At 44.8% G+C, this 15,686-nt stretch overlaps 1 protein-coding gene across 1 annotated transcript in view; it reads left to right on the top strand.

Annotated features, from left to right (window-relative positions):
* SWAP70 (switching B cell complex subunit SWAP70) overlaps nucleotides 1-15,686 on the top strand; it is an 87,559-nt gene that overhangs the window by 42,538 nt on the left and 29,335 nt on the right. The window contains exon 3 of the mRNA XM_033928451.1: nucleotides 1,134-1,307. Within this exon, the coding sequence (XP_033784342.1) occupies nucleotides 1,134-1,307 (174 nt within the window). The remainder of the gene's footprint in view (nucleotides 1-1,133; nucleotides 1,308-15,686) is intronic.

The following is a 15,686-nucleotide window of genomic DNA, read 5'->3' as shown; positions in this document are numbered from 1 at the left end:
TAGTGATTGAAATGTGTCAGTTTTGAGAATTTATATCTGCTGTGTATATTGTGTGTATATGAAAAAATGAATGGAAAAAAAATTACATTACAATTAGTAAAGGGGGTGGGATCTGGGGAAGAGCTTGGGTGGGCCTTGGGAGGTCTGTGGTTGGGGTACTCAGTTGATATTTGTTAAGACTTCCCTGCTGGCACGCCTTACTGGCATTTCAGGGCCTGTCTGGAAAGCCTCTGCGCATGCGTGGATGTCAGCGTGATGATGTCACACATGCGCGTGGTGTCATCACGGCGACGTCTGTGCACTTCTGGGTGCCTCGGGCCGTGGCCACTACCTTTAGTGTGCTCCAGCTCAAAAAGGTTTGAGACACTGCTTTAGAGAGAGCACTGTTCCTTTGGCCTACCCTCTTCCACTTATTAAGATATCATAACACTTAAAGCTAAAATATCCACCTTTTTCTCAAGGAAGTCAAAATTAGACTGCAGAACAGTTGTGAAGAGCCACAGATGAGGCGGGTTTTTAAATGGTAAAACCAGAGGACATAATTTGAGGTTGAGGGATGATAGAATCAGGGGCAATGTTAGGAAATTCTACTTTACGGAGAGGGTGGTGGATGCCTGGAATGCGCTCCCGAGAGAGGTGGTGGAGACTAAAACTGTGACTGAGTTCAAAGAAGCGTGGGATGAACACAGAGGATTTAGAATCAGAAAATAATATTAACTATTGAATTAAGGCCAGTACTGGGAAGACTTGCATGGTCTGTGTCTGTATATGGCCGTTTGGTAGAGGATGGGCTAGGGAGGGCTTCAATGGCTGGGAGGGTGTAGAAGGGCTGGAGTAAGTCTTAACAGAGATTTCGGCAGTTTGAACCCAAGCACAGTACAGGGTAAAGCTTTGGATTCTTGCCCACAAATAGCTAAAAAGAAAATATTAAAAAATTTAAATTGAATCAGGTTGGGCAGACTGGATGGACCATTCGGGTCTTTATCTGCCGTCATCTACTATGTTACTATGATTTATTCAGAAAGATACTATTTTCTATTTTTGATACCAAAGATTTGTATGTGTTCTACTTTTAGGTACCAAATCATTATAGAAATCTCTTAAAAAAATTTTTTTATTCTTTCATCCTTTAGGTTCAAGGGAACTTTGACAAAATCGAGTTCAATAGGATGTGCTGGACTTTGTGTGCCAAAAAAAATCTGACTAAAAGCCCGTTGCTCATCAGCGAAGATGATGCTTTTAAAGTCTGGACTATTTTCAATTTTTTGTCAGAGGACAAATATCCATTAGTCATCGTTCCGGAAGAGGTAAGCATGTTACCTTCACCCTTTGCAGGCAGTGGTCATTCCCCAACTGCCTGAAAAGATGGTTGGTCTTATTCCTATGTCAGAGGGAAAGGAATCTCTAGACCCATTTACAGGGCAAGGAAATAACTGGTCAGCATCATATCCTCTGCAGATAAGGAGCTTTTCAAGTCCAGAGGTTTTGAATGAATGTAAATTTTCAAACAATCATTTTATAGTCTAAAAAGGGATAAGAGGGCTGAAATCCTTTCCTGTTTGATTGTTATGGAAGAATGACTGATAAGGAGGCTACTTCCTGGTTAAAAGGGGGAAAAAAAAAAAAGGGCCGAGGTCCCCAGACAAAAGTATCCTTCACCCACCCAAGCATTAGATAGTTAAGTCATAGCTTTTTTTTTTTTGGGGGGGGGAGAGGGGAGTGTGTGGTGCATTGGTTAAAGCTACGGCCTCAGCACCCTGATGAAAGTAAGTACCTAATTGGGTTTCAGCTGGAGGGTCATGTCCTGGGGGTAGTGGGTAATTTTAGTGTTCTGTAGTCTATATTTCATTGTCTTGCAAACTCACTAAATTCGAAGCCACGTCTATAGGGCCTCTGAGCATGTGCAGATGTCGACCGGCGACATCACGTCGGCATCCGTGCACGCTCAGCAGCCCTGCAGACGTGGCCCTGAGCTCAGGGGCCTTCCATGCTGCCGGGTTTTGGAAATCCCTCCATCACCAGAGGTGGGGGGGGGGGCAGAGAAGAGGACAGACGCCGGTAATGACCGACTTGTCTCTCTTGCGGCGCATCTGGAATCTCACCAAGGTACCCTACTGTGACGCAGCACACAGTTTGCGATACACCGCTATTGGGCAGCACCAGTGTGCAAGCATTTTAACAACTTTGAACAGTTTAGCATCATTTGCAAATTTAATCACCCCACTCATCATTCCAATTTCCAGGTCAATGTAAGATAAATATAATGACGGAAAAATGGTGTCTGAAATTGTTCATCCATGCAAGTGATTTTATAAGAACAGTCTAATTTCCTTATTTTCAAAACACGTCGTAGACACAAAGTACCATGGAAACCTAGTGTGTTTTGTATTGTGACTTTGTTGTGGGCACTGAATGAGCCCCAGATGCCCTGTGCAAGGTGCTTGCTTTTCTTGACTCAAGATTATAGCAACAAATTGTGCGAACATTAAACATTTATATGGTCAGACCTGGAAGTGAGTAACTTTCTAATAAAGGGGTTGTCTTTAGCTGTTGGGTGATTGCTGTATGTACCGACAGTTGGTGGTTTGATGTTGTAGCAGCGTTATGGCGTAACTCTGTGACCTTGAAAATTAGGAAATGAGATAGGCTTTGAAACTTTCTTTTCCTCACTGGAAAATGTAATTTTGGCTTCACTCTGGCCATTGTTGTTTTTGTGTTAAAACGTCGTTGGTAAAGTTAAAAGGGGTCAGGGTGGAATGGAGAGATCAGATGAGGGAAAGGGGAGAGAGAGGAATGAGAAAGTAGAGAGACATTGATGCTGGAAAGGGGGTCAGCAGAGAAATGAGAGAGGGATAAAGATGCTAGATCTGGTGTAGGAGAGATAAAAATGAAGAAGGCAGTGAAGCTGGAATGAATGATGTAAAAAGGAGAGAGGAGGAACAGGCTGGATGGACAGGGAAGAGGGGCATTAAAAATCCATTATGCACACAGTATTTATGACCAGAAACCTGCTTTTGCAAGCTGCTTGGCAATTGCAGGTAAAATATTGACTCTCTAATACAGCGTATCGCAAACTGTGTGCTGCGGCGAGGCACCGACTGACTGCTTACAGGACGTGCTTCTTATCCCAGGACAAGCAGGCAGCATATTCTTGACTGATGGGTGACAGCACCGACGGAGCCCCGGTACGGACACTTTTAGAGTGATTGCACTCTAAGAACTTGGAAAGTTCTAGAGGCCGCACCGCGCGTGCGCGAGTGCCTTCCCGCCCGACACAGGCGCGCGGTCCCCAGTTTCTTAGTTTCCGCGGAGCTAAGAAGACGTGTGTTCAACGGCTGTTGAATATTTTTTTGATTTTTGCCTTCCACGCTCGCGTAAACCCTTTGGGAAATATTTTTTCCCTCATTTTTTCTTTATTTCTTTAAAAAAAAAAAAAAAAAAATTCTATTAGTCATTTTTTTCCTTTTCTTTCGGTTTCGCCCCGGCGGGGCCTATTGCCACTATCGAAGCCTCGGGCTTCGATTTGGCTGAAGCCGTTTTTCCATTCATGCCCCCTCAACCCGGGTTTAAAAAGTGCCAGCGGTGCGCTCGGCCAATTTCACTGACAGACCCACATAACTGGTGTCTGCAGTGTCTTGGTCCGGATCATTGAGCGTCAACTTGTACCCGCTGCGCATCATTAAAGAAAAGGACTCTGAAAAACCGCCAGATCCAACAGCGGTTGCTTTTCGGTGCCGAGATGTCCGACTCTGCTACACCGGCACCGACATTGGTTCCATCTCAGTCGGCACCTTCCTCGTCGACACCGCGCGATACCGCGCCGGCGTCGCACCCTCCAGGTAAGCCGGCTAAGAAGCCTTCCCCGCTGGAGCGTCCTCCGGTCTCCACTGCAGTGAGCCCAATCCTGCCGACCGTGAAACGCCAGCGGAAGCGCTCCACTCTGATTGAAGTTAGCCCTTCGACATCGGGTTCTTCTTCGGAGTGTAGAGCGGCACCTAAGGTACCGCAGAAGAAAAAAGCGGTACCGGTGCCCTCCTTAGATGAGCGCATTGCCGCCGTCTTGCAGGTTCAGCTCAGGGAACAACTCCAGCAGCTGCTTCCTGCTATTTTAACCCCGATCCTTCCAGAACCGGTCCGGTCTGAGCCACCGGTACCGATAGTGGAGCAACCTTCTATTCTTGCATCCACTCCCTCGGTACCGGTGCACTCGGCCTCATCGACATCGATGCCACTTCTTGCACCGGAACCGAGACATCAGTCAGTACAGACTTCGGCACCGGTGCAACAAGTGACATCTCCCGGTACCGTGTCGATGAGATCGGGTAAGTCGGTACGCAAATCCCGACATTTGGAACCCTCGACTCCAGAGTCCCGGGATCGTACATCTCATGTAAGAGACCCTGATCTGTGGGGAGACTCTGAAGAACCATTCCTCTCTGAAGGTGAATGTTCTTCTGAAGAAGAGGATTCTGCGTTACCTGATCCTTCTTCAAGACAGGAATCCACATCTTTTACTTCTTTTTTGAAAGATATGTGTGATTCCATGTCTATTCCTTTGGAGGCTGAGTCTAAAAAATCTAAAGCTTTTTTAGATGCACTTGATTTTGACCAGCCTCCTAAGGAATTTTTGAAACTGCCTCTGCATGATATATTACGGGAGACATTCTACAAGAATTTGAAGACTCCTTTAACAATTCCTGGAGCTCCCCGTAAGCTCGATTCTTTGTACAAGGTAATTCCTATTCCTGGATTCGACAAAATCTGGCAACTACGCATTCCATTTTTCATTTTATCTGAAACACCTCCTTACCACCATGGCCTCTTTTGAAAAGTACCTCCCCCAATGAAAACAACAGGCTTTTCATCAATGCTCTTCTTCGCTATTTCAACTGCGAAAATTTATGGTTAGGTCCATCTATGATACCTTTGAGCTAACCTCAAGAGCAACAGCTATGTCTGTAGCTATGCGTCGGCTTGCCTGGCTTCGGGTATCCGAACTTGATGTTAACCATCAAGATCGGTTAGCCAATGCACCATGCCTGGGGGATGAGCTTTTTGGGGAATCCATGGACTCGACCACTCAAAAGCTCTCGGCTCATGAGACACGTTGGGATACTCTGCTCAAAAATAAAAAGAAGCCCCCTACTACACGGCCTTTCAGACAGCAGTCGGCTTATCAGCGCCGCTATGCAGCTAGACCATTGCAGACACCTTCCCAACCACCTAGACGTCAACGCCAACAACAACGTCAACCTCCTAGGCCTCAACAGCAACAGCAGCCTGTGAAGCCACCTCCACAACCAAAGTCACAACCTTTTTGACTTAGTTCTCCAAAGCATAGCCAGAGCTCAAATCTCCACCCACCTTCCTCAACCCATAGGTGGTCGTTTATCTCTTTTCCTCAGCCGATGGGAAATCATCACCTCGGACCAATGGGTCCTCAACATCATCCACCACGGCTACTCTCTCAACTTTCAAACTCTGCCGGCTCTAAGTCCACCAAAAGAGTCTGCTTTGAACTCTCCTCAATCTGCTCTCCTTGTTCAAGAAGTTCAATCTTTTCTTCTTTTAAATGCCATAGAGGAAGTTCCTCCAGATCAGCAGGGGCAGGGGTTCTACTCCCGTTATTTTCTAGTCCCCAAAAAAACAGGAGATCTAAGACCCATTCTAGATCTTCGAGATCTCAACAAATGTTTGGTCAAAGAAAAATTCAAAATGCTTTCTTTAGCCACTCTTTACCCTCTTTTCAATCAAAATTACACTCACATTCCAGTCAATCTGACCTCCAGGCAATATCTTCGTTTTATGATCAATCATCGTCATTACCAATACAAGGTACTACCCTTCGGTCTTGCCTCCTCTCCAAGGGTGTTCACCAAGTGCCTCATTGTGGTTGCAGCTTTTCTTCGCTCTTACCACCTCCAGGTCTTTCCTTACCTAGATGACTGGTTGATCAAAGCCGTCTCATCTCAGTCAGTTCTTCTGGCCACGAATCAAAACATCTTTTTTCTTCAAATCCTGGGATTCGAGATCAATCTTCCAAAATCTCACCTCATCCCCACTCAAAGATTCCAGTTCATTGGAGCAATACTGGACACAATCCTCATGAGATCATTCCTTCCAACCAATCGTCTTCAGACTCTCCAATTTCTCTGTCAGCAGATACTGTCTCAAAGTTCCATCTCTGCCAAACAGATGATGATTCTTTTGGGTCACATGGCCTCCACGGTTCACGTCACTCCCCTTGCGCGTCTCCACCTGCGCACTCCCCAATGGACCTTAGCCAGCCAGTGGTCCCAGGCGACAGATCCTTGCTCACAACACATATCTGTGACATCATCACTTTGTCGATCTCTGCAATGGTGGTTGATATCCTCAAATCTATCCAGAGGTCTTCTATTTCATCTGCCTCAGCATCAGCTTGTCATCACCACCGATGCATCCCCTTATGCCTGGGGAGCACATTTGGACGAGTTTCAAACTCAAGGGTTTTGGACACCTCAGGAAATGAAGCATCACATCAATTTCCTGGAACTCAGGGCAATGTTTTATGCCCTCAAAGCATTTCAGCATCTTCTCTTTCCTCAGGTCCTTCTACTGTGCACAGACAATCAAGTTGCAATGTATTACATCAACAAACAAGGTGGGACAGGCTCTCGCACAGATCACCACTTGTTCCTGAAAGCGATCTACATCCAGGGGGAGCAGAACTCGTTAGCGGACAAACTCAGCAGAGTTTTACAACCACACGAATGAACTCTCGATCCATCGACCTTGCAGTCCATCTTCGACCAGTGGGGCACTCCTCAAGTGGACCTCTTTGCAGCTCCTCACAATCACCAACTGCCCCGCTTCTGCTCCAGACTCTACACTCCTCACCGTCTGACAGCGGATGCGTTCCTCCTGGATTGGTCCAATCTGTTCCTGTATGCTTTCCCTCCACTTCCACTCATGTTACGCACCTTGTTCAAGCTCAAGAGGGACAGAGCCACCATGATCCTAATCGCTCCAAAATGGCCCAGGCAGCATTGGTTCTCCCTTCTACTTCAACTCAGTTCCAAGGATCCTTTTCTGCTTCCAATATTTCCTTCTCTGCTTACGCAGCATCAGGAGACCCTTCTTCATCCCAACCTCCAGTCTCTACACCTGACAGCTTGGTATCTCTCGGGCTGACTTCACATGATTCTCTACTGTCTCAGCCCGTTCGTTCTGTCCTGGATGCTTCCAGGAAACCGACCACTCTTCAGTGTTACCATCAGAAGTGGACAAGATTTTCTTCTTGGTGTCTTCATCATCATCATAATCCCACGTCTCTTGCAGTGGAGACCTTGTTGGATTACCTACTTTTTCTGTCTGACTCTGGCCTCAAATCTACCTCCGTCAGAGTTCATCTCAGTGCTATTGCGGCTTTTCATGAGCCAGTCCATGGAAAACGCCTTTCAGCTCATCCCCTGGTCACCAGATTCATGCGAGGTCTTTTTAATTTAAAACCTCCTATTAAAGCACCTCCTGTGATCTGGGATCTTAATGTGGTTCTATCCGCTTTAATGAAGCCTCCATTTGAACCTTTGGCGAATGCCTCTTTCAAGTTCCTTACTTGGAAGGTTCTTTTCCTTATTGCTCTCACCTCTGCCAGGAGGGTCAGTGAGCTCCATGCACTAGTTTCTGACCCACCTTTCACAGTCTTTCATCATGATAAGGTGGTTCTGCGTACACATCCAAAGTTTCTCCCTAAGGTTGTCTCTGAATTCCATCTCAATCAATCCATTGTTCTGCCTGTCTTCTTTCCGAGGCCTCACTCTCATTCTGGAGAACAGGCTCTACATACTTTGGACTGTAAGCGGGCTCTGGCTTACTATTTAGACCGTACTAAGCCCCACAGATCATCTCCCCTACTCTTTCTATCCTTTGATCCGAATAAATTAGGACATCCTGTTTCTAAACGTACGTTGTCTAATTGGCTTGCAGCGTGCATTTCATTCTGTTATGCTCAGACTGGACTGACACTGGAAGGTTCTGTCACGGCCCATAGAGTCCGAGCTATGGCAGCATCTGTAGCTTTCCTCCGTTCCACTCCTATTGAGGAAATCTGCAAGGCTGCCACTTGGTCCTCAGTTCATACTTTTACATCTCACTATTGTCTGGACGCTTTCTCCAGACGGGATGGACACTTCGGCCAATCTGTTTTGCAAAATTTGTTTTCTTAATGGCCAACCTTCCCACCATCCCTCTTTTTGTTAGCTTGGAGGTCACCCATCAGTCAAGAATATGCTGCCTGCTTGTCCTGGGATAAAGCACAGTTACTTACCGTAACAGGTGTTATCCAGGGACAGCAGGCAGATATTCTTGCGTCCCACCCACCTCCCCGGGTTGGCTTCTTAGCTGGCTTATCATAACTGAGGACCGCGCACCTGTGTCGGGCGGGAAGGCACTCGCGCACGCGCGGTGCGGCCTCTAGAACTTTCCAAGTTCTTAGAGTGCAATCACTCTAAAAGTGTCCGTACCGGGGCTCCGTCGGTGCCGTCACCCATCAGTCAAGAATATCTGCCTGCTGTCCCTGGATGACACCTGTTACGGTAAGTAACTGTGCTTTGCGGCGACAGGCACGCCCTGTAGGCAGTCAGCTGACATTAGTGTCTCTCTTCTTCTCAGCACCTCTTCTCTTCCAGCACCCCCTTCTCCCCCCACTGGCGGCTCAAGGTCCCGTCTGGAGGGCTTTCATGCAGGTGCCCTCAAAAACGTAACTCCTCCTCCTCTCTGGTCATTTTAGTCCTCTAATTCTTTTCTCCTCTTTTTGCCCCCACTGGAGTTCCTTTCTACCCTAACTCTTGTTAACCGTGTCGAGCTTTACGAATGTAGAGATGATGCGGTATACAAACCTAAGGATTAGATTAGATTAGACATTGACATGATGATGTCACACATGTGCGTAATGCCATCGCGTTGATGTCCACGCATTTCCACGTGCCCTCGAGCCACGGCCCCCAGTTCAGTGTGTTGCGGCTTCAGAAAGTTTGTGAGACACTGCTGTATTAGAACAGTGTTGGCGCGTGTCTATTGGTTAGGACAGAACACACCCAGCCAATCAGGTTATCCACAATAAATGTGCATGAGCAGTGGCATAGTAAGGGGCGGGCAGGGGGCAGTCTACACTAGGCATCGTCTTGGTGAGGGTGAAGGTACCCGTCCTCCTCTCCGTGCCCCGCTTCCCTTCCCTCGTACCTCTGCAATGTTTCTGGCGCGAGCAGCAGCCCCCGATCTGCTGTTGCACCAACGTCGGCTCTTCCTCTGATATCACTTCCTGAACCCTTGCCTAGGAAGTGGCGTACGGAGGAATGGGGCAGGGAAGCGGCGCGTGTGTGTGGAGGTGGGCAGGCGGGGGAGGCCACCACCGCCCCGGGCGCCTCTCACCCCCCGCTATGCCACTCTGCGTGAGAGAGATTTGCATGCACTAATGGCGTTTAATAACTTTTGAATCGAAGGATATGCAGCAGAGGCTTTCTTGCTTTGTCCTGGTGCCTTTTGTTTGTTCCTGTTTTTAGGAAGAGTTTTCAAACAGTTTGCATTGAGGGAAAGATGGTGTGTGCTGCATACTCGAGCTTTACGTCAATTCTCTCAGTGAAAGTGCATGTATACTTTCATTTTTCTTTGTAGTGTACATTTTACCTGTTAATTCCATTCCGTTTCCACATCACCTTTGCACAGCATATTTTATGGCATACAAATTACCCAGTTAACTCCATCCTCAACCCATTAATCATATAACCAACCCCATGCAAACCCTGCTATAACCTAAAAAAAACCATGTAGGTAACCAGTAAAGCCCACCCCACAAATCTAGGAGAACTGAAAGAGTCCACTTCCACCTGAATCTCTTCCCACACTTAATCCCTTCCATTCTGGGTCCAATAATTGAGGTGGAGTGACCTAGTGGTTAGAGCTTAATTCCCACTGCAGCTCCTTGTGACTCTGGGCAAGTCACTTAACATTTCATTGTAAACCGCCTTGATTGTAACCACACAGAAAAAGCAGTGTATCAAGCCCTTTACAATCAAGCTATTGTGACATCACTGCTGAAGTTGACTCTTATTGGTGGAATGAGGCATTGTGACATCACAATCTCAGCTCTGGTTACCAGAGACTGAAAGTCTTCACACCAAGGGGGGGGAAGTTAGCAACATAGACCACTAGGAGTGGAGGAGAGGTCCAGTGGTTAGAGCAGCTGCCTCGGCACCCTGAGGTTATAAGTTCAATTCCCACTGCAGCTCCTTGTGACTCTGGGCAAGTCACTTAACATTTCATTGCCCCAAGTGCAAAATAAGGGCCTGTCTAAAATTGTAACCACACAGAAAAAGCGGTATATCAAGTCCCATCAAAATAAATAAAAATAGCATAGATGGTAAACAACCATTTGTGCTTGGTGTGAGCTAGGTAACGCCTCGCTGGTTCAAGACATTGCTTCATTTGCAAGTGTGGACACATTTTGTGTGCTGATTAACAGCTAGGACCTTTAAACAAGGCAGATTATAAGCAAACACAATTAAAACGATACCATTTGCCAAACTCGCAACATAACCATCAAGACAATCGTATAAACTAAACTAAACATAAGAACATAAGAAATGCCATCTCTGGATCAGACCTTCGGTCCATCAAGTCCGGCGATCCGCACACGCGGAGGCCCTGCCAGGTGTACACCTGTCGTAATTTATAGTCCACCATATCCTTACATGCCTCTCTTAAGGAGATATGCATCTAGTTTGCTCTTGAAGCCTAGGACGGTCGATTCCGCAATAATCTCCTCTGGGAGGGCATTCCAGGTGTCAACCACTCTCTGAGTGAAGCAGAACTTCCTGACATTAGTCCTGAACCTGTCCCCCCTTAGCTTCATTACATGTCCTCTAGTCCGTGTCAAATTGGACAATGTAAATAATCTCTGCTCTATTTTGTCGATTCCTTTCAGTATTTTGAAGGTCTCGATCATATCCCCACGCAGTCTCCTTTTCTCAAGGGAGAATAATCCTAGTGTTATAAGTCTGTCCTCGTATTCCAGTTTCTCCATACCCTTCACCAGTTTTGTTGCTCGTCTCTGCACCCTCTCCAGCAGTTTTATATCCTTCTTTAGGTAGGGAGACTAAGCCTTAAGTTTATATACCGCATCATCTCCACGGAAGTGGAGCTCGACACGGTTTACAAAGTTTAAAAATATAAGAAGAGAGGGGGGAAAGGGTTTACAAAAGCATATAAAAAGAGGGGATGTAGACAGGAGAAGAGATGTTATATGCTAGAGAAAAGCCAGGTTTTCAGTTGTTTTCGGAATAGTTGGAGGGAGCCCAGGTTCCGCAGCGGGACAGTGAGATCGTTCCAAAGGCCCGTGATTTTGGAGAGGAGGGATTTTCCCAGTTTACCTGCGTGGAGGATGCCGTGTAGAGAGGGGAAGGATAGTTTATGTCTGTGGGCTGATCTGGTGGTAGCAGGCGTCAGGGCGAGGAAGGATAGAGGGATTAGGGGCGGAAGGATGCCGTGAATGATCTTGAAAGCCAGGCAGGAGCATTTGAAATGAATTCTGGAAAGTACTGGGAGCCAGTATAAATATCAAAAGCATAACATATTCTTCAAAACGAACCTAGACAGTTTAGCAAAATAAAACATTAATGCGCTGCTCCTTGTGACCCTGGTCAAGTCATTCAATCTCCTTGTGACCCTGGTCAAGTCACTCAATCTTCCATTGCCCCAGGTATGTTAGATAGATTGTGAACCCACTGGGACAGAAAGGGAAAATACTTGAGTACCTGATTGTAAACCGCTTAGATAATAACCTTGATAGGCGATATATAAATGCCTAAAATAAATATTTCATCGGACAGAATAGATGCTTTAACAGATCATTTTGCTGCCAGATACACACTGGAAGCTTATTTCACTCTGTGGGTCCTGCACATGGTCTCCAAATACAATTTCTTTTGAGTGGGGACAACTAAACCAGATTGCGTAGCAGAAAGCAAGGGTCGTGAAGGTACATTATGACATCAAGCAATCGTAGATATTTTGGTGGTAATCGATGCAAGCTTAAATAAACCAGCAGTAACAACTTGCACTTCAGTCGATATTCCATTGTCAGCCTGTGCGTTGTAACAAAGTATTATTATTATTATTATTATTATTAGGTTCTTATATCCCGCCATACCCAAAGAGTTCTAGGCGGTTTACATTCGTTACATTAGGATCCGGTCTGAACCCGGATTTACAAAAATTTTATCGGAATTGCAGGTAGCGCGGAAGGAGGCACAGGTTTATCGTAGTTGGGTTAGAGGATAAAATGGAGGGAGTGGGAAACCAGAAGAGGGGGGGGAGAGGGAGGTGGGGGTGGGGGGGTTGGAGTATGAAGGAACGTGTTCAAACTGTCCAGGTGAAGCCTTCCTGCATAGATCACCATCTTTTTAATGTGCATGCCAAAGATGGTTGCTTAGGATTAGACATGTCTCTTTTTACTTCTTCCAGTGATTGAAGTTTCAGGTACAGTGTTCAGAGAAGAAAGAAAACATGCAAAGAGATAAGTTTTTTGAATTTATCGCTGAAAAATGCAAACGTCTTTTGAGTTTCTGGACGCTCTCTGTAAAAACATGAGCTTCCTCCGGGAATAAAGGCCCACAGAGAACTATAATCTTGTGCGGTCTTTATTTCCCTTACCCCCACTTTTTTGAATGCTTCATGACTTCTCTGTCATCTGTGAAGTTTCTGTTCTTTTCATCTGCCACTCTTCTCATCCATTTCCCCTTTCTTCTTTTTCTTCACACATGACAATATCTTATCGTGATGACTCACTTGAGCAACACAATTTAGTGGCAGTGTTGCATGATTAGTAAAGACGCACAGAAAAATCCAGCTCAGAAGAAGCTGCCACTCAGTGCCAAACTTTATATTTGTGTGTGTGTGTGTGTGTGTGTGTGGGGAGGGAAATGTATTTTGATTATTAAAATTACTTTTTTTTTTTAAAATATAAATTCTTTATTCATTTTTAAGATTACATTAAGTGTTACATATATTCAATCACATTAACAATAAATATATCACTTACAGACTATCATTTGCAAATTACTTAAAATCTTATCCCTCCCTACCATATAATCCAGTATAATATAAATATGTATTAATAAAATATCCCCACCCTACCCTATTAATACTAATAAATTTAAGGGAAACAAACTCTACTACTCCGTACAATATTTTGTTAATTTCAAGAAATTTCAGGATGTATGGAAACTATTAAAATTACTTAATTGCAATATTGCAGGGGTGTCCAATGTCGGTCCTCGAGGGCCGCAATCCAGTCGGGTTTTCAGGATTTCCCCAATGAATATGCATTGAAAGCAGTGCATGCACATAGATCTCATGCATATTCATTGGGGAAATCCTGAAAACCCGACTGGACTGCGGCCCTCGAGGACCGACATTGGACACTCCTGCAATATTGTAATCACATAATTTGTCTTCTTGTATTAACTGGGAGGAGGGGGGGAGAAAATGATTGTTTTATGTATTAATTGTGTATTTAATAGTGCGTTTTATGCAGTGTTTTATGTTCAATTAATTGTATTGCACTGTCAAAGTTTAAATCAATAAAGATTAAAAAAAAAAAGAAAGTTTGCATTCAGTTAGATGGCAACAGAGTATAGTATACATTGTTCAGGTCTGGTTCAAAGGGGTGTGATGCCTTGAACCATCTTTTTGCTTTTGGCTGCTGAATCTGTGCCATCCCCACCCTCATCAGCTCTTACCCTCCCAACCAAAACTTACTGCCTTCTCCCCTACCCCACCTTATGACATAGTCCTAGCTTACCCTCCTTTCCTCTCCTCTCCCTCTGCTGTGGTTTTCAGTACAAACAGGAGAGCAGCTGCATGCTAGGCCATGTCCTCTTGCTTTGTTTTGCTAGCACCAACTGCAGGATTGGAAGTGCATGGGACACCGCAGAGTCCTGCGGTAGAGAATTTTACTCCCCTCCTTTATAAAGCTCATTGGTTGCCGGTAGAACATATAGAATCACATACAAAATTCTTTTACTGACCTTTAAAACTAGACAAAATAGTCGACCAGAATTAATTAATAACCTTCTTATTCCTTATAGTTCTTCTAAGACTCTAAGATCTTCTTCTAAAAATCTGTTACCTGTTCCATCTCTGAAGTTTATCAACACAATGAGGTCTACCATTTTTTCTGTCAGCGCTCCTTCTCTTTGGAATAATACTCATGTTGGAGGAAATCACTTCTGATGATGCCCACCTCTATTTATGGCTGGCTTGGTGGTTCTGCTGTGCATAGTTTCGTGGAGGAGCCTGGGTTTCAGCTGGGGCTGGACATGTTAGAGCAGGGATCTCGAAGTCCCTCCTTGAGGGCCGCAATCCAGTCAGGTTTTCAGGATTTCCCCCATGAATATCCATTGAAAGCAGTGCATGCACATAGATCTCATGCATATTCATGGGGGAAATCCTGAAAACCCGACTGGATTGCGGCCTTCAAGGAGGGACTTTGAGATCCCTGTGCTAGAGGGTAGCATTTATAGATTCATAGTTCTTCGATCATCATCACTAGACCTATTAACTGTCCCTTCCTTGAAAATTGTGGGTACAAGAAGAGATGACATGTTTTCTGTTATAGCTCCACAATTGTGGAATTCATTGCCACTCTATATCAAAAAAGAAAAAGATCTTATTTCCTTTAAAAAACTTCTAAAAACTTTCTTATTTAATGATGCTTTTAACAATTAAATTCTGAGACCTGTTACTTAATCCAGAATTCAATTTTTCCCTTCCTCTTGTTCTTTCCTCTTTTATGTTTTTTCTACCTGAGAGAATTGTAACTTTTCCCCTCCTATCCTCTTATATCATGTCTGTCCTTAATCCACATGTATGATGAAATTTGTTAAGTGTTATAAGTATATTAGTTTTTTACTTGTGTTTTAAAGCTGTTTGTCCTCTAAATTGTTTTTTATAAAACTGTTCATCGCTTAGAAAGTTTGTATAAGCGATTCATCAAATGGTAATAAAACTTGAAACTTTCCTGTGGGTGGGGGGGAGTCTGTTGTCATGCAATGGCTACATCTAGTGGTTAAGATTTAAAGAGCATGATCACATTGTCCTGGAGAGAGTCCTGATCTGTCTCAGACCAAGGGCCATCCCTCCAATAATTGGAATAAAGTTAGATGGTGGGGGATGCAAAATGTAAAATATCCTAGGGGACACTCGATGCTTGATGAAGTTACCAATAGGAGGAAATATTTTTTCACTTAGAGAATAGTTCAGCTTTGGAACGCATTACCAGAGGTTGTGGTAAGAGTGGCTAGCAAAGCTGGTTTTAAGAAAAGCATGGACAATTTCTGGAGGAAAGTCCATAGTCTGTTGAGAAAGACATGGGGGAAGCCACAGCTTGCTCTGGATCGGTAGCATGGAATATTGCTACTCTTTGGGTTTTGACCAGGTACTAGGGACCTGGATTGGCCACTGTGAGGATGGGCTACTGGGCTTGATGGACCTTATGTTCAGCTCACAAGTACCTGGCAAGATCCCAAAAGAGTAAAACAGATTTTATGCTGCTTATCTTAGAAATAAGCAGTGGATTTTCCCAAGTCCATCTTAATAATGGCTTATGGACTTTTATTTTAAGAAGTTATCCAAACTTTTTTTTAAAC

This window comes from Geotrypetes seraphini, chromosome 19 (assembly GCF_902459505.1).
Source record: "Geotrypetes seraphini chromosome 19, aGeoSer1.1, whole genome shotgun sequence".
In the NCBI taxonomy this organism is placed as follows: Eukaryota; Metazoa; Chordata; class Amphibia; order Gymnophiona; family Dermophiidae; genus Geotrypetes; species Geotrypetes seraphini.
This window is presented reverse-complemented; position numbering and strand designations above follow the sequence as displayed.